The sequence below is a fragment of the Musa acuminata genome, chromosome BXJ1-6 (assembly GCF_036884655.1).
Source record: "Musa acuminata AAA Group cultivar baxijiao chromosome BXJ1-6, Cavendish_Baxijiao_AAA, whole genome shotgun sequence".
Lineage (NCBI taxonomy): Eukaryota > Viridiplantae > Streptophyta > Magnoliopsida > Zingiberales > Musaceae > Musa > Musa acuminata.
This window is the reverse complement of record NC_088332.1, coordinates 10,157,902-10,181,358: the sequence shown is the minus strand read 5'-3', so window position 1 is coordinate 10,181,358 and position 23,457 is coordinate 10,157,902. Positions and strand designations below refer to the sequence as shown.

The following is a 23,457-nucleotide window of genomic DNA, read 5'->3' as shown; positions in this document are numbered from 1 at the left end:
CTCAAATTCTTGGGAATAATTTGTGTTTTCTCTTCTCTTATAATATATAAAGACAATTTAATAATTAAAAATAGAATATATAAGAATATATCTCATTACGGACTCAAACAAATTCAATTTGAGGATGGTACTCAGTAAATTTCAAGCAGTCAAGTAAAATTTTATTCCTAAAACATTTCACTGTAAAAAAAATTAATGTATGAGAAAACTCAATATTCCATCAGAATTCAACCTAAGATTTCCATATTTGATTTCTACAAATAATTCCAGTAAAATTCGGCAGCAGTTTACAGTGCTGAGACGGCTTCCTCTTCCTCCTCTCCTTTTGATTTCTTGCGGAAGATCTTACATAGGACGGACTCGTCCAACTGCAAAATATAACTCGTCACTTACTGATACAGAGAGCAAGATAAAACCGTCCATAGATGCTTTAAGACTTCTTTTGCATGCAGAGATTAATCTAACAGAAGATGACACCAAGAAGGCGAAAGAGCAAGATGAGACCCACTCACCAGTTTGGACCACTTGGCTGTAGTTCTAGCTCTGGATTTAGGTTTGGATCCATCGTGGGTCCTGTACTCAGTCATCATCCACTTCGTCTTCTTCCCATCCGGTTGCTTCCCCTCGTGATAAACCAGGTGTTTCTTGACGCCGATCTTCCGGTCCCGGCGGTCGTAGATGGATAGGTCAGCGCCTGTTGCTTTCCAGTACCCCTCCCCTGTGGAACGGTTGGGCCGCTCTCCGTTGGTGTACTTGCGGTCTCTCGGGGTGAAGAAGTACCACTCGTTCTCGGTGACTTGTTGGTGCATCTCTGCGGCAACAGTAGATGAAGAGGAAGAAAAGAATAACAAGAAGAAGAAGAAGAGGAAGAAAAGAATAACAAGAAGAAGAAGAAGAAGAGGAAGAAAATAATAACAAGAAGAAGAAGAAGAAGAAGAGGAAGAAAAGAATAACAAGAAGAAAGAGGAGGGAAGAGAATATACCTGCAAGTCGCTGTGGATGATATTTGTAGATGTCCACATCGACGACTGCGTTGCTGGGAAGCGGTGCTCCTTTCTGCTTCAAGGCGAGATAGTATGTGATGAGCTCCTCGTCGCTGGGAGCAAACCTTATGCCGACAGGGAAGGGGCCATGCTGGTTCGCACCCGAAGAAGATGCCTCCTCCATTTTTCTCCGCAAGCTCTGCGTGTTTTTCCCCAGAACTTTTAAGGAGAAGGGACGAAGAGATTAGGAATATTCTTTCCCAGAACTTGGAGAAGGGGACCAAGAGATTTAAGAGGGAGAAGGGGACGAAGAGATTTAGGAGTAGATTTAGGAGTACCTATCCAAAATCACCTATTTATATTGATTGAAAGATAAAATATATAATTTTTTTAAAATAATAAAAAAATTTATTAGCTGACATATTCGGTTATTAATAATTTAAGTGATTATATCCATTATATCTAATATTTAAGTGATTTAATTTGAGATACTCTAAAACCTAATAAAAATGTTGAGTTTGTGTCAATTCAATCATGGTAATTCTTTTCCCAAATATTAGATGATAGAATATACATTATTAAGATCCAATCTATTATTTTCAAGTAATAACCGAATATGTCATCTCAAAAGAAATACTATTTGATATACTCTTAAATCTAACAAGAAATCCGAGTTTGAGTCAATTCAATCAAGTTAGATAAGTTTGATAATCTAGTAAGATAATTATGTTTGATTAGATCAGATAAACCTAACAAGTTATAAACTAGATGCGAATTATATCACAATATCAAATATTTAGGTAATAAAATTCGAGATACTCTAAAATCTAATAAGAAATCTGAGTTTGAGTCAATTCAATTTTAATAATTTATCTTCCAAAGATTAGATGATAGTATATACATTACTAAGATCCAATTCATTAGTTTCAAGTAATAACCGAATGCGTCATCTCACAAGAAATATTATTCGAGATATTTTTAAATCAAACAAGAAATTCAAATATAAGTTAATTCAATCAAGTTAAATTGATTTAATAATCTAACGAGATATTTACGTTTGATTAGATTAGATGAATCTAATGAGTTATCAACTAGAATTGAATTATATCCAATGTATCTAATATTTAGGTGATAAGGTCTGAGATACCTTAAAATCTAATAGGAAATTCGAGTTTGAGTCAATTCAATCATAGGAATTTATCTCCTAAAGATTAGATGATAGCATATGCATTATTAAGATCAAATCTATTAGTTTCAAGTGAAAACCGAATATATCATCTCACAAGAAATACTATTTGAGATACTCTTAAGTTAACAAGAAATTCGAGTTTAAATCAGCTCAATCCAAGGCTAGTTTGATAATCGAATGAGATATCTACGATTGATTTGATCATATGAATCTAATAAGTTATTAACTAGATGTAAATTATATCTACTATATCTAATATTTATGTGAAGAGGTTCAAAATACTCTAAATTCTAATAAGAAATCTGAATTTGAGTCAATTCAATCTTGATTATTTCTCTTTCAAAGATTAGATGATAGCATATATTAAGATTTAATCCATTAGTTTCAAGTGACAATTGAATATGTAATCCGATAAGAAATACTATTTGAGATATTCTTAAATTTAACAAAAAATTTAAGTTTAAGTCAATTCAATCTAAGTTAGACTAGTTTGTTAATCTAATGAGTTTGATTTGATTAGATAAATTTAATGAGTTGTCAAGATGCAAATTATACCCACTATATCTAATATTTAGATGATAATGTTAGAGATATTCTAAAATCTAATAAGAAACTCGAGCTTAAGTCAATTCAATCATGATAATTTTTCTTCGAAAGGTTAGATGACATAGGCATTATTAAGATCCAATCTATTAGTTTGAAGTGGTAACCGAATATGTCATCTCTTAAGAAATACTATTCGAGATACTCTTAAATCTAATAAAAAATTCAAGTTTGGGTCAATTCAATCCAAGTTAGACTAGTTTGATAATCTAATGAAATATCTATATTTGATTAGATTAGATGAATTTAATGAGTTATTAACTAAATACGAATTATATCCACTATATTTAATATTTAAATGATAAGGTTTGAGATACTCTAATATCTAACAAGAAATATGAGTATGAGTCGATTCATAATTTCTCTCCCAAAGATTAGATGATAGCATATGTATTATTAAGATTCAATCAATTAGTTTCAAGTGAGCCGAATGTGTCATCTCATAAGAAATATTATTTGATATACTCTTAAATCTAGTAAAAAATTTAAATTTGAGTCAATTCAATCCAGTTTAATAATCCAAGGAGATATCTATATTTAATTAGATTAGATGAATCTAACAAACAATAAATTAGATGTGAATTATATCCACAATATCTAATATTTATGTGATAAAGTTTGAAATACTCTAAAACCTAATAAAAAAAATCGAGTTTGAGTTAATTCAATCATGATAATTTCAAGATTAGATGATAGAATATGCATTATTAAGATCCAATCCATTAGTTTCAAGTGAGAATCAAATATCTCATCTCAAATAGTATTTCTTGTGATACCTCAAATTATTTTTTAGCATGTGATTGATTGATCTACATTGTTTTTAGATATAAAACAACAACAGTTCTTCCACCTACGATACAACGATTCCTCTACAGATATTTTAAAAGAATGCTAACAACTTTGAATATTGCTGAATGAAAAAAGAATTGACAGTATTATCAACAGTATAGTTCCTATTGATTTAGTAGATGAAAAGCACATAATAATATTATAACAGGGAAAAAAAGCCTGTGTCTAAGCTGAACCTTGAATTCTTCATCTTTCACATACCATTATGTCTTATTTCACACCTTAAACACGAGATGCAAAGATCAGTCTTCATCACTCCTCCTAAAGACAAACAAAGATGTGAAAGCCCTCAGATGGGCAACAACAAGCAGACAAAAGACCAAACAATCAAATCAATATAACAAAGCTGAAAAGAAATTGGCTGGATTGCCAACAAAAGGGATCCCTCCTGACCGAGTACCAAATGGCAGGAAGGAACCACTGATTCATGTCATCCCCCCTATTTATCTGACTGGCCCAGCTTTGTTGGACCCCAATTATGAGGGCATTGGTGCAGTGTACATCCACGACAAACTTCACCAGGAGAAGCCTGGACATCATAAAAAGCCTCACCTCACAGTCTCCAGCATGAAGAGATAAGGAACGACGATGCATTAAGTATTATATATTGTCTGCTAGACTCTTCTGCAGCAATGGCTGCACCAACCAAGATGGTGTCCATGCAACAAGAGATAGGAGGACAGCATCAGAACAATGCTTACATTCGCCTCTGACCACCCAAAATAAACCTATCTATGCAGGCCAGTGTTTGGGAGCCCCTCGGAAGTTCCATTACTGTGGTCCTCGTTGCTGCGGCTGTCTGCATTGGAGGAGTAACGAGTGTGCTTCCTCGAAGAGCCCTTGCATAGCTGGACAGGGTACTTGAGGGCATTGAGCTCCAGCTTCCTGAGTGCGGCCTTCCCCAAGTCCACCCCACAGATGTCCGAGAGCCTCACAAGGTAGAGCAGCACATCAGAGAGCTCCTCCCCCAGGTGTTGCTTCTCCTCCTCTTCCCAGTCAGGCAGACCCCTGGGCACCTCACCTTTCCATTGAAAGATCTCTGACAGCTCCCCGACCTCCCCCACCTGAAGAGAAAGGAAAAGAACAGCAGACAGATCTTATGTAAGCACACCAAAACAGGAGCGAAATTAACCGGATCCGCCGCTACCTCTTTTTGGTTAGACAAGAACAGAGAACGACTACCGATGTCTGAGATCTTTTGAGAAGGAACACAGACCACCTTTTACGGGAAACAACCACACCCATCTCTTTCCTTGTTCCTCCCATCGAAAGCACAGGACGAAGGAAACCATAACCGGTGGTCTTTTCGTGCACCAAAGACGAGGGAGAAATGGCATGAAAGGTAAGAGGAGAGTACCAGAGCTAGCAGGAGGTTCCTGGGGCTATGGAACTGTTCCCAGGCTCTCTCCCTCGCAAACTCTGCCATCTTCCTCCTCAGACTCTCGAGGGTCACACCCTCCTCCTCCTCCTGCCCTGCCGTGCCCGAGACAGCCCCTTCGGTAGTAGTCGACATGTGTGGCTCTCCTCCGTAGGTATTATTGGCTGTGGAATGGACCAGGAAACCAGAGGCAGCTTATATGATTTGTGTTGCTTCTTTCATTTGCTAGTTCCTCTTAATACATTCAAAAACAAAAAAGAGAGAGACCACAAGAAAATAACTCAGTTACCCTTATAAATTCTAGTCTATCATAAATGAGTGCTTCTAAGGATATTAATGCTGATTAGAGTTCAGATCTAAATGAATAACTATGAAGGCAATTGACGTCGGAGGGATATATATGTACTTTTATCAACAGCATTCAAATTGATTACTTGTAAGCCAAGAAAGTTCAGCACCCTACCGGAGATGGAATCCTGTGCATTTCACATTGAGAATAATTGGATTCGATAAGAGTAGTCGGCACGGTCATTCTCGTCCTCTTCCCAACCAGATGGAGCTCTTAGGAGAATATTGATATGCTTTTGTTTTTGAGATTGATAAATGTATGTATACATCTTTCGGTGAATGATTTATTCTCTCTTGTTTTATATGTACGCATTAAATAACAAAGTTGTTCCATCCTTACCCATTCGCATAACAAATCTATTGAAACCCACTTTAAGAAAGGAAAAGGTCACTTTAGATTATATTGTTCCTCGTGCTTTGACTGGATGGAGTTGGAAGAGTCAATAATCCAAAAGCAAGAAGACAGAGAGATGGTCAAACTCATGTAGCAACTGTCATGATTCGTGATTTTTTGTCTTCCACGAGAAGAAGAATCCTTCTTTGTTCTCTCTACATGTTCGCAATTTATCAGAGGCTTTTTAACTCCTAACAGATCACTGTTGATTTTTGAAAATTTATATGTTGTTTGAAATCGCGTCATTAGTCATTTGATAACAGTACAAGACAAAGATCAACCCAGTTGACCAAAATTGCGGAAAGACGAAATCGAAGCTTAGATTGACAATCTCAGTCACATAAATATATGTGAATGAAAGCCAAAGCCAAAATCTTGGCACCAAAACTAGTTTCATATCAACTCATGGTATCTTAATAAATGTTGATTAAATAATCCGATAAACCCAAATGCATAAATTAAAGTCAACTAAACTTCCATCTGGATAGTGATATGAACCTCACAGAACAACATTTAACCACTGGCTGGCTCACTCGTCCTCCTGGCTGCGCAATCTTGCTAACTTGTTGGTAACAACAATGTCAAGCTGTGCAGCCCGCTCGACAATCAACTTGCGCTTCTTTGTGGAAATGTTGTGTGCAATTTCGGCACAGTAGGTCCTGACAAAGTAAAAAAATAGAATAACATATTGCATCGTGTGCATTTCGGGTGCGATATCAATATGTAAACCAAGGAATAAGAAGGGGTTGTTTAGAAATGCACCTGTTGTGCATCATAAGCAACTCCAAATCGGCAACATTATGGACCACAAATTTCTTGAACCCATTTGGCAGGTAGTGGCGTGTCTTCTTGTCTGAACCGTACCCTATATTTGGCATCAAGGTACATCCTTTGAACTTTCTGCGCACACGGGAGTCGATACCCTTTGGTCTCCGCCAATTTGTCTGTCACCAGATCATTCAATTACGAGAAATCTAATCAGTGAAAATAACAAAAGCTCAAAGGCAAAATTAAAAGCTCAAATTTAGACTCCGCTGCCTATCTATAGAAGAACAAGGAAGAGGGAAAACGGTCGTAGCATAAGTAATATCAACAAAGCACAGGCTCTCAAAACATGATCACTGTTAAAAAAATCAGTGAAAAGAAACAGAGAGGAAAACTGGTAAGTCCGATGGCAGGCTGTAACTGGTTGTCATGGTTTGCCTTAAGCGAGAGCATTCAGACTGAAATTTTGAAAGCCAACCACAACTTAGGGAATGTTACATGTTTCTACAAGCCTGCAAGTGTGGTCTGAGTATTACAGCGATGGTTAGTACACTCGAATCCTATGCCCACCAAAGTAATGTGGTCATCTACCTAATTGATGGCAAAGCATTTACAAACAAGTGATTGACTTGTGACTTTGCTGAACCTTCAAATTACCCGAGAACTATCATTAGGAATCAGTAGCTCCTTTGAGATTTGGGTTTGAAAAACAGCTCTTATATGTGCAGAATAAGACTATATTAACAGAACCTCCACAAACCCTGAACCTCATGCACTTGTTTATCCTTCCATATTAGACCAACTTTTAAATGAATTCATTTTCTCCATGATTCAATATCACCATGCTATGAATACCAAGCATTTTAAAGAGAAAAAGAAATATACTCTGGTGATTCTAAAGGATTTCATCAAGTATAAGAATCTGGTCAAGTCACACAGGAAGGTCTTTGGAAAGAGAAACCAGAATAGATACTGCTTTTTCAAATTGCAGGATAACAGTATATGATGAGCAACCGAGTGTAAAAGGTAACTCCGATATTAATGGAGAATTTTCATACATATCCCTAAGAAAGTAGAGAACAACAAATATAGCCTGGAAAAGTTTACTATATACCCCTCAAAACCTTGTATTAAAAAATGCATCTCCAAGGTTAACTACTGTCCCTGGTCTATTAGAAACCAGCTGTTAGTGGTTAAAATATATACATGATTTTATAAAATATAAACACAAATAGTGCCTCTTCTTAATAACACAGCTAGAACGTGGGAATCTTATTGCTGTATTATCCATTAAAAGAACATGATGACCACAATGTTCAAATCAGGTTGAGATGCTAAAGATTCGTATTTTGAAGGTATCTATCGACGGATACTCTCATGCTACCTTTAGTTAGTAAAACCAATTAACATAAATAAGAGATCAAAAATAAAACAAACAGACATGAGTTTCTAGTGCCTGACCGAACAAAGCATAAGAAAGCAACAAATGAAAAATCCAATAGATAGAAAATGAATCCATTTGATAGAAAAATATGATTTTCACCACAAGCAATTAAATTCCTTGATCAGCGGGGAAAAAAAATTCAACGTTCAAAATCCTAGATAGTGAAGACTTCATATCCACATCAAGAGCAATTACCCTCGACCTAAAAAAAGAGCAGTCACATTTTACATTTGTGGAACATTTCTGCATTTTATATGAAAAAGACAGGCTGATTAAACTTATCCATGTAGAAGAATGAAGACAACTATCATTTCCCATAAAATAATATTGAAATTTTACATGTTCTTTAACATACCATGATTCCACTAGCATTGTCATGTAGATGTGGTTATGCCTATTCTGTGAAAAAGACACGCTGATTTAACTTACCATCATAGAAGAATGAAGACAACTAACATATCCCACAAAATAATATTGAAAATTTACATGTTTTTTAACATACCATGATTCAACTACCATTGTAGATACGTTTACAAACTCTTCCCCATGCCTAATATCACATAACATCTCTCGTACACAACATAAGGGAAGACACAAAGAAGATTATAAACTAGAACAAAAATTGTAGGGCAAAAGCATCAACCTAAGAGCAAAATATACAATCAACGCCAATCCAGCAATGAAACTTCAGCTGTCAACTCATTTTAGCAACCAAACAGTCATCAGCATACTAGACATGTACATATATTTAAGGAAGGGTAATAAACATATAAATCGATCTTACCTTCACGCAGATCTTGCGGTCGCTCTGGGGCCTCTTGAACTGCTTGACACGCTTCTTGACGATCCTCTTCGTGAGCAACGGAACCGCCATTTTCTTGTTCGCAAAATTTGAAAAAACTGACGCTTTAGCACTCTTCGACGAAATTACTACTACATCTAGAGTCAATTTCTCCCCAAAAATTCGATTTTTCTCCCACCCGAAGCACCAAAAGAAGCAGAAAAATTAATACTACATTTAGAGTCGACGATCAGACAGGAATAGAACGATCGAGCCTTACCGCTGCGTTCTGCGCGTCGACCCCGCCGTCCCAGAATTCCGAACCCTAGCCGGGAAGTGCAATTTATAGATCATTAAACGTCAGTACTGTTCATCAGAGCCGTCCATTTACCCCCACGTTCACTGCGCGATCCATCAAACGCCTACGAGAGGCCGCTGCACCCCTGAAACTTGTCAAGCCGATTCATCCAGATTGCTCTTAACGTTGTGTTACACGTATGTGGACACGTGGTGGGACTACCTTCGTCCTCTTCATGCTGATGGCTAATTAGTCATCAGCTTCGCAGTCATCGACGCATTAATAGAATCATTATTTATTTATTTTATATGTAGCAATACTTCTTAAAATTATATTTTAAATAATTGGACTAATTATACGTAGAATTTATTATCTTTTTTTTGGATAATTTACCCAGAGAATCCAACATAATGAATTTTTGCTGAGGAGCACCAAAGCAATACATTTCATTTACTAATGTAGCATTATAAAAAAGTTATCAAATATAGATAATTGCTTCATTAGTTTTTTAAATTTTATTAATATTAGAGGTGAGTATATTACTACTATAAAGCTTATTAAAAACGTTTTAAACATTCACGATAAAATGAAAATATGGTATGAATAATTATTCTATTAATTTTTTATTTTGGATTTTTAGAAATTTCTTAATTCAATTTGGTGAATAAACTACCCAAAAAGCCTATTATGTGAACTTTTCTTGATAAAATGCCCATTATTATACTCGATAATTGTAAAAAGCCACCTGTGGGTCCCTTTCACTATTTCTTGGGTACAAAGTGAGCAAGGCTAGAATTCTGTTCTGTAATTATTATTATTTCTATTAATATGATCATCATTTATCCCGCCAAACGGATTCAAAAAACCCCTTCTTCGCCAATTTGGCCGCGGAGGAGAATGTTCGCTGCCTGGCCTTCTTGGCGAAGCCCTTCGTTGCTCCCTCGTCCAGCGCCGCGCCGGCGACGCCCTTTACCCCTTCCTCCTCCGCGGACAAGAAATCGGTGCGTTTCTTTTTCTTCCCCTCAATCTTGATCCTTTTAAGATGCAAAAACTTTAGGGTTTCGAACCTGGATTAACGTCTCATGGCTTCTTGGTGCCCCGAACACGAAGAATGCAGGTTTTTCTGTTCGATTGATGGTTGATTAAAGGGGAAAGTGGGGTCGAGGCGAAAAGGTTGGCCGTCGGAGGGTGGTTTACGACGAGGTGAGTCTTTCCGTGGTTCCTGTTTTGAGCTAGTTTAGTATATTCGTGTCCTGCTGTGGCTTATTGGTAAAGAATGCCCTTATTTTGCTCTCTCTTAGATACTCGCGAACAGCAAGAACCTACTTAAGGTGATCATATCTCCTCAAGCAAGATTCTTCTTGTGACGAATCATTTAGTTCCTTTTTTTGGCATATCATGTTTTTTCTCTTCAAACTAAGTGTATTTTTTTATCGTTATTGATCGCTTAATATATCACCTAGAAGGCAAGAAATGCTTATTGGAAGCACCGTATCTTGTATGGTATCTCATGTGGTAATTCATAGGATGTGAAATACTTTTCTCAGTAGACATCATCTTATGATCCTTGCTCTGATTCGTCATGTTTGTTTTCTCAGTAGACATCATGTGCTTATTATAAATATACTGCGTCCATATCTTTGCTTCAATATATTATAAATGTATTTCAATTGCAAAAAAAAAAAATTTACATTAATTATGAACAATTTTTATTAATTTTGACCATAAAAACCTCTCTACCTAGAATGGGAAAGCCATGCACTAGCAGCAATCTAATGCAATTTTGTGTAAAGTATTTGCCAAATATATAACAAATACTACATTAAGACAATCTATCAAGGAATTGAAGTTTGTTTCTTGTGGAAACTTGGAGCATCTATCATGACAAAACTCAAGTAGCATTTGCACAAGATCTCTAAAGGTTCTCAAGCAATTTCTTGGAACTAACACTTTATTCTAGGTTGTTACACTTTGTTCTGGATTTCTAAAGAATCTCAAAGGATGAATGAGAAATAATGGGTACATATGGGCTCAATGAGCTTAAGGTGGTTGATTTACTACTTGTAGCTGACATGTCCATTTCTGTGACTGACTATATATCAATAATCTGTTTACCTTGTCTTAGTAGAAAGGAGTGGAATATTTTTCTTTCTTGATGACATGATCAAAGTGCTAGGCCTCAAATTTATTACATAGTTAAAGGCCCAATAATATGGATAGTTGAAGTCTTCATTTCAGTTCCCTCATGGTTGGTTGAAAATATCTGTTCTGGATCTGCTAAGTTTCTTTTTGTTATACCTTTTGCATCATTGTTCCATGTTCTTAGTTTTTTTTTTTGTTTCCTTTGAAGTAGTAGACTATTAGTTAAGTTTTCTAATCTTGGTTTTATTTTCTAATCTTGGTTTTATTTCTAATCTTGTCATTTTTATCACCTGGTATGAGAAAGTAAATATCCTTGCGTAGCTGTGTGATTAAGTTCATGCATTTGGTTTCACCATCTACTGCTGCATGTTGCTTTCTTTATTACCTTTTGAAGAATGGACTTCCCTATTTGTTGCTTGTCTGTTTAATGTGTGTACCATTAACTTTGCACTGAGATGATTGGTTGGTCCCGTGGCATGAAAATGGAAATGAAAATTTTATTGCAACTTGATGTTTTTTCAAGGATATACTGCTCTGTTAAATTTTTTATTATTAAAATTGTCATGGTTTTATTACTATATGAAACTTTACTGCAGGCAACATGTAACTAGATTTTTCAGTTTTGCACCTGTTATTAAACGAAATGATGCTTATACTCTTGAGACCGCAGCCAGCATTACTGTTGTAGTTCAGGGCATGATAAACAAAGAACATACACAAGATAATGGTTTTCCTGTTGAGGTGTGAGATCTTTTTTTCTTTTATACTAATAATTCAGTGAGCTCAAGAAAATCCTGCCAGACACTCATATTTAGTCCTGACAGTCCATTGTTTGATTAGTGAATTTCCTATGTTCTTTGGGAAGTGTTGTATTTATGTAATTATAAGTTATGAAAGAAAGCCTTCATCTTGAAGGACTTTGAACTGATTCAAAAGACATAATTAATCTAAAACTGCATAGAATTTGTAAACTGTTGTCATTGCATAGTTTATTAGCATTAACAAATTTGTCAACTATATGCCTTCTAGCTCATCGTATTTACAGGTCTGCAATCGTTTCTTGATTGGATTTTCATATAACTGGGATCAGTATGCTGATGAATATTTAGTTAACAATCATAGCACTAATCATTTCCAAGATTATGTTGATGGGAAGTTAGATGCCGAAGGCTGTAATAGTCCATAGTTTTAAGATGTTTCAGGTCTTAATTATGGTGAGAAACTGGGAGATGATGTAGCAGGAAGGCTATACGGTTCGATAAATCAATAATAAATGACAGATGGTTTGCCTATTCCCACAAATTTGGACACCAAAGATGTATTGAAATTTTCTGATGTCATAGGAAAAAAGAAGGCTAGAACTTGGTACGTAGGAAGTGTTGGAATAAGACATGTAGAAAGTGAACTAAAAGGCTTTGATCACTCCAAAATATCTGAACATTGTTCTACAAGTAATGTAAAAGAATCTTCATTAGAGAAGATTAAGAAGTGTAATATTCCTTCTGTTGAGAATCCTACAGCTCAGATGTGTCCTGATATTGAACTAACAGGAGAATCAGAAATGGACATGGGCTGTCGAAAGCAACCTTCTGTCACGGACTTAGCTGGTTTTGCCTAAGTCGTGCGGCACCCTTGCGTGTCCGTCCGCAAAGGTCAGTCTCCTCGAAGCCTCAATCGGGATCCATAAGTAAACATCTTCGAAAAACACTTCATAGACAATGCAAATTACAAACAGACTTTACAAGCTCTGAACCGTTACACAACAAAGGGTAAAATGGTCCATTATAGACCAAAAATCTCTCGCACGTGTCCACATGACACAACCTTTATTTACAAGCCTAAAGAGGCTACCAACCCAACTAAAATGGGACTATTAAGCCTTCGGTCATCCCCTTACATGTTGTACAAGGTATGAACATACCAAAAGACACGGACATACATAGGCATTACATCAAACATCCTGTTTAGAAGTTTGTCTGTGACATTCTCCCTCACTTATTCCTTCGATGTCCTCGTTGAAGCCTTTGTCGACACTGCAACTCCTCGCCTTTGCTGAGTCTTCAATCTTCTGCTCCAGCTACAATGCGCTTCTTGGCTCCTAGCTGCTCTCCGCTGCTGTTTTTGAGTAGTCGAACCTTTGATCCGCCATGCTGCTTCAACTCACCAATGACTCTGACTCAGGTGTGGGGTTGGCTGAGTTGTGTTGATCATTGTTGATTCCTGCGGATCCCCCAGATGAAGGAAAAGACCATTCTTACTGCGCCAGTCTCTCAAATTCCTCATGCTGCTTGAACTGGGTGGATGCTTGTTGGAGCTTTAACGAGCATCGTCTCGCAAACTTCTGAAGTTTTGGGTCATTCCTCCACAAAATTTGCTCATAGACTCTTCTTTCACTTAGTTGTCACATCCAAATAGGTTCGCATCACTTCCACGTTCGATTGGCATTTCGTTGGGAAATGAAGCGGACAATCTACTCTTAGTAACACTGATCACCGTTGGTGAGGATTTGACAACTATTATCTTCTATTATCTTCAAAGGGTCTTTGAACATATGCAGAGCTCCTCTGCTAGATAGATAAGAGAATTGGGGTACTCGGTTTTGCCCATTCTCTTAAGAGTTGAGAAGGCAAAGTTCACTTGACTTCGCCCACCTCTTCGAGGTTGTACTTCATGCATCGAGCTGGTTACTAGCCTTCGCCTGCTCTTTGCTCACACTTCTGAAGCACTTGAAGTGTTTGCACTCCTTGCGTTGAGTTAGTTACTGTGATTCACCTTCTCAATGCCATCGAACTTCTGGAATGTAGGAAGTTTTCACCCCAACTTGGAGTAATTCTTTCATAGGTTTGGTCGCCTCTGGGATTGTACCATCTTCTCCATCAACCCTGTCGCCTACTCCACTGAGTAGCAAAGGTACAACACCACGTACTGTGTGCTTCGTTCCTTGGTTATGCACTCTTGCATGACCCGAAGTCCTTCACTTTCGGCTATCTTGATGAGAAGCTCATTGACACCGGTCTTACGAAGTTCCTCGGCCTCTGCCCTTCAGCCTTGTCTCGGTACTTGGAGATTGCCTCTGCATGCTCCACCTCCTCGGCCCCTTTCACGACCAAGCGCTCTCCCTCCATGAGAGCAAGGGATCAGTGACTTTCACGGAAGTCTCGCCTCTGAGGTACCATGGCGCTGCCATGCCCATGGCACTACTATCCGTCGCCTCGCATCTGCATCCATTTTCTTCACAATCAGTAGATATGTCTCTGTGGCACTCCTCCGAGTCCACCTCCATTCTAACTGATGCTTGATATTGGGTAGCTAAGTCCCTCTGGATTCGTCGTCGCTTCCTCGCCCTTTTCGACCCCCTGCTTCAACACCTCTGTGTTCTCCAAGCAGCTCTCCTTTGGTCGTTGGAAAGACAGACTGCAACTCCCATGCATGGCCTCCGCTGTCGCATTATAGGGTCTGCACCGATTCTGTTCTCCTTAGCTTCCTTGGTAGCAACGTTCGCTTACTCGATTTTGTCCTCTGACTTGTCAGGCTCCTTTAAGCGAATATGAGCTCTGGAGCAGTCCCAACTCTCCAGTTGCTTCAATCATACCTCTGCATGATCAAGTCCCTCCCATGGAACTCACTGGTACTTGCATTCGAACTTTTCCCTTGGTGGAACACAGCCCCCATATGCTGATGAACAAGGTTTTCATCCAATGCAAAATTCGATGCACGCACGGAAGACCCGCCTCTGCGGTACCATGGCCTTCACTCCTTGAATCCATAGCCCTTCTTGTCGTCGTGTTGTTCACCGAAGTGGAGCTTCCAGTAGCTCCCGATCATACCTCTGTATGATCTAGTCCCTCATGGGACTATGTCGTGTGTATCGCATTGCCATGAACTGTTCCACCACGATCCGCTGCACCATGTCGCCTCTTGGTGACATCTCCATTGCATTCTGATCCTTGTGGAATAAACTCGGATTGTGAACCCTCCATGTGTGGCCTCTGCCAATACATCGCAGGGTCTCTTCCACCTTCGATTTTGTTCGCTCCTTTGGCAATCGACCTTCATCCACCCACTCTTGGGTCACACCTAGATGAAGCACCGCTCTAGGACAATCCGTCGCCTAGTAGCTCCCGAAGTCCACCGACTTCACTGTAATTTGTGCACCATTGTCTGGATCCTGGGCCTCTGCCCCTACCAGCACAATCTCCGCTGCGCACCACTTCCTTCATGGCAGCTTGAATGGCAACATTATGGCATATTCTTCAAGAGTACCCGCCTCTGCGTCCTCTTGCCCCGTGCTAAGGCCTTCTGAACCCAACTTCGCCTCCGCAAATTGAGTCGTCTTAGTTCCTCCATCAAATGCTTCTCCGAGATAAGGTGCATGTGCCTAGAAGCTCCTTTCGTCTTTGGCACCATGCAAGATGAGTCCACTCCGTCAGAATGAAGGACCCATGGAACAACATGATTCTACTCTTGCCTCTGCAAGAGTTCATGTCCTTGACCTCTGTCTAGGGAAAACACTGTGCCTCCGCTCCATGTTCCAACTTCTATGTTGGCTCCCTTCATGCGGCTTGGGTACTTCCCCAAGTTACACCCAAGTTCTTCCGCTCCTCGTTTTTGCATTAAGTCGATGGTGGCCCTCGCGCCCACCATTCCACGGGTCAGCCCTCCCTTGAGTCTGATCTCCAGATCGACTCCAAGTGTGTCTTCATTTATGTTGCTTTGGAACGCTCCCCCACTTGATCTCGCAATGCATCCACCAATGCATTCTCTCAAGCGAGATCATGCGATGACTCCTTACCGCTTGCTCGGTCCATTGAGCTTCGTGGAGTTGTTGTTTGTTGAGGTACCCCTCTTCAACATGTGCCGAGTTTCGGTCGCCTTGGGATGGCCACGAACATTCCATCGTCCGCATACAAACCCATGCATGAGTATCGAATTCTTTGAGTTAGCAATTCCCCTCACCTCTGTGAGCTTTGCACAACTCTTTCGATCGCTGAGCAACTCATTCCACCTTGCATTGTCGCATCCTTTACCAAGCGCCTCGCTTGCCTTAAGCACCATCAAGTATAGTTGTCAACGTTGAGCCGTAGCTCAAACTCAGCCATCCCAACCTTTGTGCGCTCCACATTCTTCCAAGCTTGTATGTTCTCGTGGTGCCTCTTGCGCGAAGGGTTGGTCATTCCTCTGAATGCCAATCTCAGATGCCCGCTCCTCCGAGCGACTCCTTTTCCCTACATCTCCATGCCCGTTTTCCCCCAAACGATCGCGCGTGTGCTGACTGCCCTCAACGCAGCCCCGCTAGGTCCCCCACGTTTGCATGCTAAGTGTTTCTATGAGTGCTTGTCCCGCTCTGATACCATCTGTCACGGACTTAGCTGGTTTTGCCTAAGTCGTGCGGCACCCTTGCGTGTCCGTCCGCAATGGTCAGCCTCCCCGAAGCCTCCCATTGTCCCTTAGGACCAACAAAAGAGAGAACGGGTTAGAGAGAACGCCTCAATCGGGATCCACAAGCAAACATCTCTGAAAAACACTTCATAGACAATGCAAATTACAAACAGACTTTACAAGCTCTGAACCGTTGCACAACAAAGGGTAAAATGGTCCATTATAGACCGAAAATCTCTCGCACGTGTCCACATGACACAACCTTTATTTACAAGCTTAAAGAGGCCACCAACCCAACTAAAATGAGACTATTAAGCCTTCGGCCATCCCCCTACATGCTGTACAAAGTATAAACATACCAAAAGATACGGACATACATAGGCATTACATCAAACATCATGTTTAGAAGTTTGTCCATGACACTTCGGTGAAGGTTATTGAAGAAAAAGAAAGAAAGAAGGATAGCATTCAGAAACAAAACCAGGGCTGTACTGAATGCATTGCCCAAAAAGGTTTTATGCACTTCTCCACTTGTGCAGAAATGAGGCCATTAGCTGAAGGATAAAGTAACAGTCAAAACTACATCCACTGGAACTGAAGAGCAGTTATCAACTGTTAAGGGTCATAACTATCCATCTGTAAGTGGTATTTGTACTTACACTTGGCTTTCCTGCTTCTGTTTCTAGGTCAGAGGGCTTATAAAAGGCAAATCAGTGGTCTCATCTAAAATGAAACTCAAGAGTTTAAAAAAACTATGAAGTTGCAAGCACTTGGCTGGAGACAGCAGAGAACAAACCAAATTGCCTCAACTGTCTGGTGAAAGGTTTCACACATACTTCTGAAGACCGTGCCTCTGTGAAAGGTGGCATTAAGAATGCATCAACTGGCAGTCCGGCTCAGGATCCCACTCTTGTATCTATCTCATTATACTTTCAGCTCATCCAAAAGGGAATTAGGTTCTGACAATTTAAAATGCAGCTTGCAGCCACCACTTTAATCGAGCCGTGCTGCCACCAAGGAACTGGAAAAACAAAATGATGAGCTTGCTGTTGTTGATCACATTGCTACGGAGAATGATACTTGTTTAAAAGGATCTCCTTGATATATAACAAAAAATGCAGTTCAATTGTCATGAATCAGATAAATCATTGGAAATGATTGGCAAGACGATAACAGATAAAATGAATGACCAAGATGTAACTCTTTTATATAGTGCCATTTATGCAACTCTTTTCATTGAGTTCATTTTTCTCCTTATTTACCAATTATGATGAGAACATTAGGCAACATAAAGAATTTTATCTTTATAATATTAAAGAATTTTTTACTTTAGTCATGTCTGTGCTCGTGTATGGTTGCTTAATCTGTCGGCCCTTGCTCAGGTAGAAAAAGACACGAGTGACTTCTTCCTCTTCGGACTCTTTTTCCTTCTTTTTTTAATCGGTGCGAGAGGTGACCCTGTTTTCCTTGCATTAAGTTTATTGTTAGTTATGGTGAAAGTTGACAGATTAAACATAACTTAAGAAAGATTAACATGAGGGGGGCTATTAGCGAGGCAAAGATATATATATATATATCTCCACGTTGCAACATCCTGTCATTAAAGTTGCACCTTCAAAAGCAGATTCTATGGAATTATATAATAGTAAAACCAAGTTTAAACAGAGCACCCAAAGCATATAATAACAAAAAATAAGTTTAAACATTGAGAATAAATTATTGTGCATTAGTTTATCAATACTCAGAACCCTACAAAATATAGTTCAAGACAGCCAATTCTCCCTCTTCAATACGTGGGCTGAGTTCAAAGTTCATACAAGTTCCCGAGCAACAATTTGTGGCATTCGATGTTTGGTGCTTGTAACACTTCCCGGGCGGCAGAATTCCTGATTGTAGCTGCCCATCAACCATTCCTGAGCAACAATTTCGTAGCCATGAGACATTGTAGAACCAAGTGCAACAAAACATCATTTTTTTTGGATTTAGCTAAAGATTAAAAATATAAACAAGGTACAAAGGAAAGTTAAATATTATCATTTCATTGTCGATATACAATCCTTTCTTTACCATCTTGCACGAGCAATCTTTTTATTATTTTTTTAATTCTCTCTTTTCTCTTCGTCTTTCTCTTTAGTGGGATTGAAGAGATGATAGTGTGCATTTTCTTGCTTTGATCTCGGTAAAGTCTAGCATGTCTAGGATTAGTTTGGCTCCAATTGATTAGTCCAACTATGATGCAACTTGGTTTGATTGATTTGACCAGCTAGTCCAGTTTCATGATCTAGACAGTCCATGGTTGAAACTGTCATGGTTGGTCTAGGAATCAGGTTTTTCTAGAATAAAATATTATTGTTGGGAATACTATATTAGGAAACAAATGGATACATATACAAAAACAAAGAATGCCAAATTGAATCAACTTCCTGAGAACAGAAAAAGACAGCAGTGATTAAAAGAGATTGAGAAGATCCACCGCTCAACTCTTCAAAGACAATCACCAACACTCTTTAATTAAAAAAACAATCTCCAATAGAATTGAATTATCTATGTAAATTCTTTCTGCAGTTACATAAGGAAATACCATAAAGCTGAAGTGGCACTTCAAAAAGAGTCCTACCGGTAGTCTTAATCTTTGCTTCTTTTTTCAGCCAAGAAAAAACTAAGAACACAAAACATTCTGTGGTTATACGAAAAACTACGGGGAAAAAAAAAAAAAAAAACAATGCAGGAGTCTATATATGATCTGGCCTACCTACTTCTCTATAGTCCTGATGACCTCAAGGAAATAGATTAAACTAACACAAAACAGAACAGAATGCTCATGACCATAAACAGGAATCTCATGCACTGTCCACAGAGATTGGAAAGCTCAAATAATACAAACAGAAACCAAAGAGCTGCCAGTATAACTATGAGAAAGCAATTTTTAGACGCCCATACATACCATGGAAGAAAAATACAATTGATCACAATTGCATAAGTGCAGATATAAATTAATGGCATAAACTAAGGCAAATTAGAAACAACTCGAATGCATATTTACTTGCTTCATATTCTTTTGCAGGATAGAGAACATGATCAACAGGTGTGGTAAATATTATTCAAATGCTTCATGTTAACGAATTACTCACTGCTTGTAATACGCTGTTCCTAGAAGACCATTAACATAGATCTCAAATTTCTACGATTTAACATTTTCAGCAAGCTGCAGTGGCAATAAAAAAATGATGATTAGTGACATTGTTTCAAAGGGCAATATAGCAAGCATGTTTATGGCATAAAAAAAGTAAAAAAGAAAAAGAGACAAGTTTCACGCATACAATTGAGCAAGCTACTTTTTCTGAGTGTAACTTAAACATTTGAAATTTGTTGTCCAACAAAAGATGGTTTTCAAGAAAACTCCCTCTGACCAAGAACTGATTTCCGACACTAGCATGTGAAGTAATATATTTTGCAACCAATATTAAAAGCACAAAAGAACTTCACAGACTAGAATAGATTCTATGCATCTCATATCCAATAATCAATTCTTGACTAAGCATTCAAGAGGTTAGACTACTGAACCAATTTATCTCCCATGCTAAACAAGTCCTACTATTAACCTACAGAATCTATAAGCTTAGAAAAATCCAGACCAGTTTCCATCTAGACTTCTGCTAGATGTCCAGTTATCAGTGAATTGAGTGGAATATCTAAACCTAATCGAAATTAAGACATCAATCTTTCAAACTAAACCAACTAACCAATATCTCAAATATAATGTACAGAAAGAAGAAGATCCTATGATAATCAAGCCCCCATGCAATCGATAAAGAGAATGATAAAAGAATGTTCTAATTTAACCAACCTAGAGGAGATAAGCTATCGTGCTCACATCATTCTACCTAATAAGCCCTTTCTAGAATTATGACCATTACATTGTTCTAAATTTAGACCAGACACTCTACAGAACAACATGAATTCTTCAAAAGTCTTTTCCCTTGCTTCCACTTCCAGTATTACCTTTTTACTAATGGGCAAAGTAGATATGCGATGCCAACGTTGGGAAAGAACATATGAGTAAATTGGACAAGGGGATAACTCTATGGCTTCGTGTTCTTAGTTCTTGCTCAAACCCTAGCCGTATTCTTTTTGACTGAACGCTTCATCAAAGGAAAGATTAAAGAAACAATTGGCCTTTCGCAAGGTAATAATCGCTTCGCATGTCAACTGTCTTCTATTTCATCAGATTAACAGCACGACTCATAAACGAATGAATGAGCGAAAGAAAGACAGGAAGAAGGAAAGAACGAACTAACGAATTAAAAGAATGATGCTCAGCTTAAAAGGGGTCATCATCGGACTTATCATTGAATCTTTAGGTCAATGAGATGGGAAAGAAGTGCAGAGGTAACCTGTCTCGAGATTGATGGGGCCGGAGGAGGCGAGCTCCTCGCAGACGAGGTCACCACCGGCCATGTAATGGACGCCGAGGAGTTGGGAGATGTGGATGTCGTAGGCGCCTTCCCAACGCCGGGGAACCTTAGCTACACCACACGGATCCGCCGCTGGGGTCCAGGCCAGGCCGGCCGGGAACAGGGCGATCTGCTAGGGCGGAAAGCCCCCTTCTCGCCGCTGCAGCGTCCAGATCTGCGGAGGCGATGGAGGATCGCCACGGGAGAGCGACCGCGAAAGGGCGGGCGAAACACCAAATCATGAACCAAGAAGAGGCGGTTACCGTTTCGCGGAGGCGTAGCGAGATCAAAAACAGAAACGTCTCAAGCACGTGAGTTGAAGAGAACCGATATGCGTGGCCGACACGTGATTACTTTATGGGCCGAACGTCTCCAAAGAAGCCCAAAATCTCGGCCCATAAGACCCAATTTAGGGATTCCACGAGGGTTGAAATGCCAAACATGTTAGGGGGAATAAATAAATAAACAAATTGGATATTACACAGAAGGACAAAAAAAGGTCAAAATAAATGTTTAAAAGGTAAGGAAAAAAAACTTGTCTTACTAATAATGCAATTCTTCTATTGTCAAACAAAATTGGATGAACATTGACCCTTCAAGATGACCCGTGGACAAGTGACAACCATGATTTCTTTTGGTGTCACCTAAAAGAGAAGCTGTAAAGTCTAGTTATAATCATTCTTGGCTGCTCCTATATACATATATAATAAGGAGCAAGATAAGATTTCTTGGTCAAGACCATCAAATGTGATCCATGGTGTCTCTTTATAGATCTTGCGGAGATAAACAAATCCAGACATTGTCATGTGGGACCATATTACTTGCAGGCCACAAAAAGGGTCTCCCATCTCAGACATGATCCTACTCCTCGATGACACAGCAACCAGCAGGTGTTTGTGGCGCAGAAAGATGCGAAGTTTCTGCATCAAATTAACAACAGGATATTGTACTCTATGTGATATTAATATTCCAAAGGGTTTGGGTGTCGACAGGGAGGAGTTTATGTGGGAAGGATGTGGAGTTCTTATCCAGTTCCTCTCCCTTACCCGAGAGAGGGGGACAGCCTGAGAGCACATGAGGATAAAACCGAATCTATGTGGGAGCAGCAGCGAAACCTGAAAGCTTATCCCAACCCCACACCGTCCATTATATGCCTCCTCATGCCCCACCGCAGAAGCCCTGTGTCTGCCTTTCTTTCCCATCTCTTCCGTTCAAGCTGAGTCGAGGCTTCGGTGGTTGCATGGAGGCGTCTCTCTTGTCTGACAATAAGCGTGGGATCATGGATGAGGAGGAAGAGCTCGAATCCATGTCTTCCTTCTACAGCGAAGAGGATGACTCGGATCGGGAATCGATGGAGGATGCAACGTCCTCGAGTTCATCTTTGTCCTCGTGTCCACCGTCGTCATCGTCGTCGTCGTCGTTGGATGATCAGCTCGAAGAGGGGTCTCTCTTTGAGATGTCTTCCCTCATCTCGGTTCTTCCCATCAAGTAAGTTCCACCACCACCCCTCCAATCCTGTAAAGTTGTTAGCATGGAGCCATCAATACATGCATCAGATCGGATTGGCCTCATGAAACCCTTTAGTCATTGCTTCTTCATCCATAGTTTATGGCACATGGCCGGTTAAGGATGAACACTTGCGGTATCATCGTCTCAAAGTGTCATTGTTTCTCTTGGAAAACAGGAGAGGGTTATCGAAGCATTTCAATGGGAAGTCACAGTCCTTCACTTCTCTGGATAAGGTGCGGTGCTTAGAAGATATCGTGAAGCCTGAGAGGCCATGCAATAGAAGACTCAGCTCCTGCAAGAGCTACGGAGGAGGGTTGGATAGCCACAAAGCATTGTCTCCAAAGGCTTCCTCCAGGATCATCACAAAGAAGGCTTCTTCTTCTTCTTCTTCTTCCCTGCTAAGCGCAAGGAGGCACAGCTTGTCGAGCAACAGGCCTCCTGTTTGCCCACCACACAGACCAAGCAGCCTATCAGGCCAAATGAAATTTTTGTGCACTTGACAGCCTATCAGCTTCTTTTTCTCAGCTATTCTCATGTTGTTGACTGATTGGTTGTACACATGTTCAATGTAATGTTGTTTGTTGATTTCATGGGATCTTGTTGGTGGCATTTCTTGAGTTTTGCAGCATAAATCATCTCTCTCCACTTCTCATATTAAAGTTATTGATCATGAAGCATCCACGCTCAGAGAAATTCATCTTAAATGCATAAAGATAAAGAAAAAATTGGAAGATCATTTGATGAATTCATCCTCATAACGCTACTTACCTTTTGAATCGAGAGATCGATAAGCATACTTCTTCTACTGCTGGTCTTTAGTTATTTATGTCAAATTCTTCGGTAAAATATATTTTGTGCTGCACATATAGACAAATAAATCTGATGATATATAGGAGGAAAATTCGAGCATGATAATAGCAAATCAATCGTCGAGAATACTT

General features: G+C 39.3%; 3 protein-coding genes and 3 long non-coding RNA genes across 6 annotated transcripts; 2 read left to right on the top strand and 4 right to left on the bottom strand.

The window, feature by feature from the left end:
- Positions 1 to 139: 139 nt before the first annotated feature.
- Positions 140 to 1,200, bottom strand: LOC135677702 (NAC transcription factor 25-like). Its single transcript, XM_065190079.1, has 3 exons — positions 984 to 1,200; positions 513 to 811; positions 140 to 368 (listed from the first exon to the last, which is right to left on the bottom strand). Exons 1-3 carry the CDS (start codon positions 1,165 to 1,167, stop codon positions 288 to 290), a joined length of 564 nt encoding a protein of 187 aa, XP_065046151.1. The 5' UTR covers positions 1,168 to 1,200; the 3' UTR covers positions 140 to 287.
- Positions 1,201 to 4,213: 3,013 nt separating this feature from the next.
- On the bottom strand, positions 4,214 to 5,278 carry LOC135677701 (uncharacterized). Its single transcript, XM_065190078.1, has 2 exons — positions 4,982 to 5,278; positions 4,214 to 4,688 (listed from the first exon to the last, which is right to left on the bottom strand). The coding sequence occupies exons 1-2, from the start codon at positions 5,135 to 5,137 to the stop codon at positions 4,353 to 4,355; spliced, it is 492 nt and encodes a 163-aa protein (XP_065046150.1). The 5' UTR covers positions 5,138 to 5,278; the 3' UTR covers positions 4,214 to 4,352.
- An 821-nt stretch (positions 5,279 to 6,099) lies between these two features.
- On the bottom strand, positions 6,100 to 9,119 carry LOC103987606 (large ribosomal subunit protein eL32z). The gene is made up of 4 exons (XM_009405954.3): positions 9,015 to 9,119; positions 8,738 to 8,830; positions 6,507 to 6,688; positions 6,100 to 6,403 (listed from the first exon to the last, which is right to left on the bottom strand). The coding sequence occupies exons 2-4, from the start codon at positions 8,825 to 8,827 to the stop codon at positions 6,274 to 6,276; spliced, it is 402 nt and encodes a 133-aa protein (XP_009404229.1). The 5' UTR covers positions 8,828 to 8,830; positions 9,015 to 9,119; the 3' UTR covers positions 6,100 to 6,273.
- Positions 9,120 to 9,921: 802 nt separating this feature from the next.
- Positions 9,922 to 17,774, top strand: LOC108953154 (uncharacterized). The gene is made up of 3 exons (XR_010514732.1): positions 9,922 to 10,033; positions 10,150 to 10,235; positions 17,245 to 17,774. It is a non-coding gene; the product is annotated as an uncharacterized LOC108953154 (long non-coding RNA).
- Positions 17,775 to 18,166: 392 nt separating this feature from the next.
- Positions 18,167 to 21,437, bottom strand: LOC108953105 (uncharacterized). Its single transcript, XR_010514731.1, has 3 exons — positions 20,948 to 21,437; positions 19,685 to 19,758; positions 18,167 to 18,466 (listed from the first exon to the last, which is right to left on the bottom strand). It is a non-coding gene; the product is annotated as an uncharacterized LOC108953105 (long non-coding RNA).
- A 556-nt stretch (positions 21,438 to 21,993) lies between these two features.
- LOC135677700 (uncharacterized) lies at positions 21,994 to 23,106 on the top strand. Its single transcript, XR_010514730.1, has 2 exons — positions 21,994 to 22,495; positions 22,692 to 23,106. It is a non-coding gene; the product is annotated as an uncharacterized LOC135677700 (long non-coding RNA).
- The last annotated feature ends 351 nt before the right edge of the window (positions 23,107 to 23,457 follow it).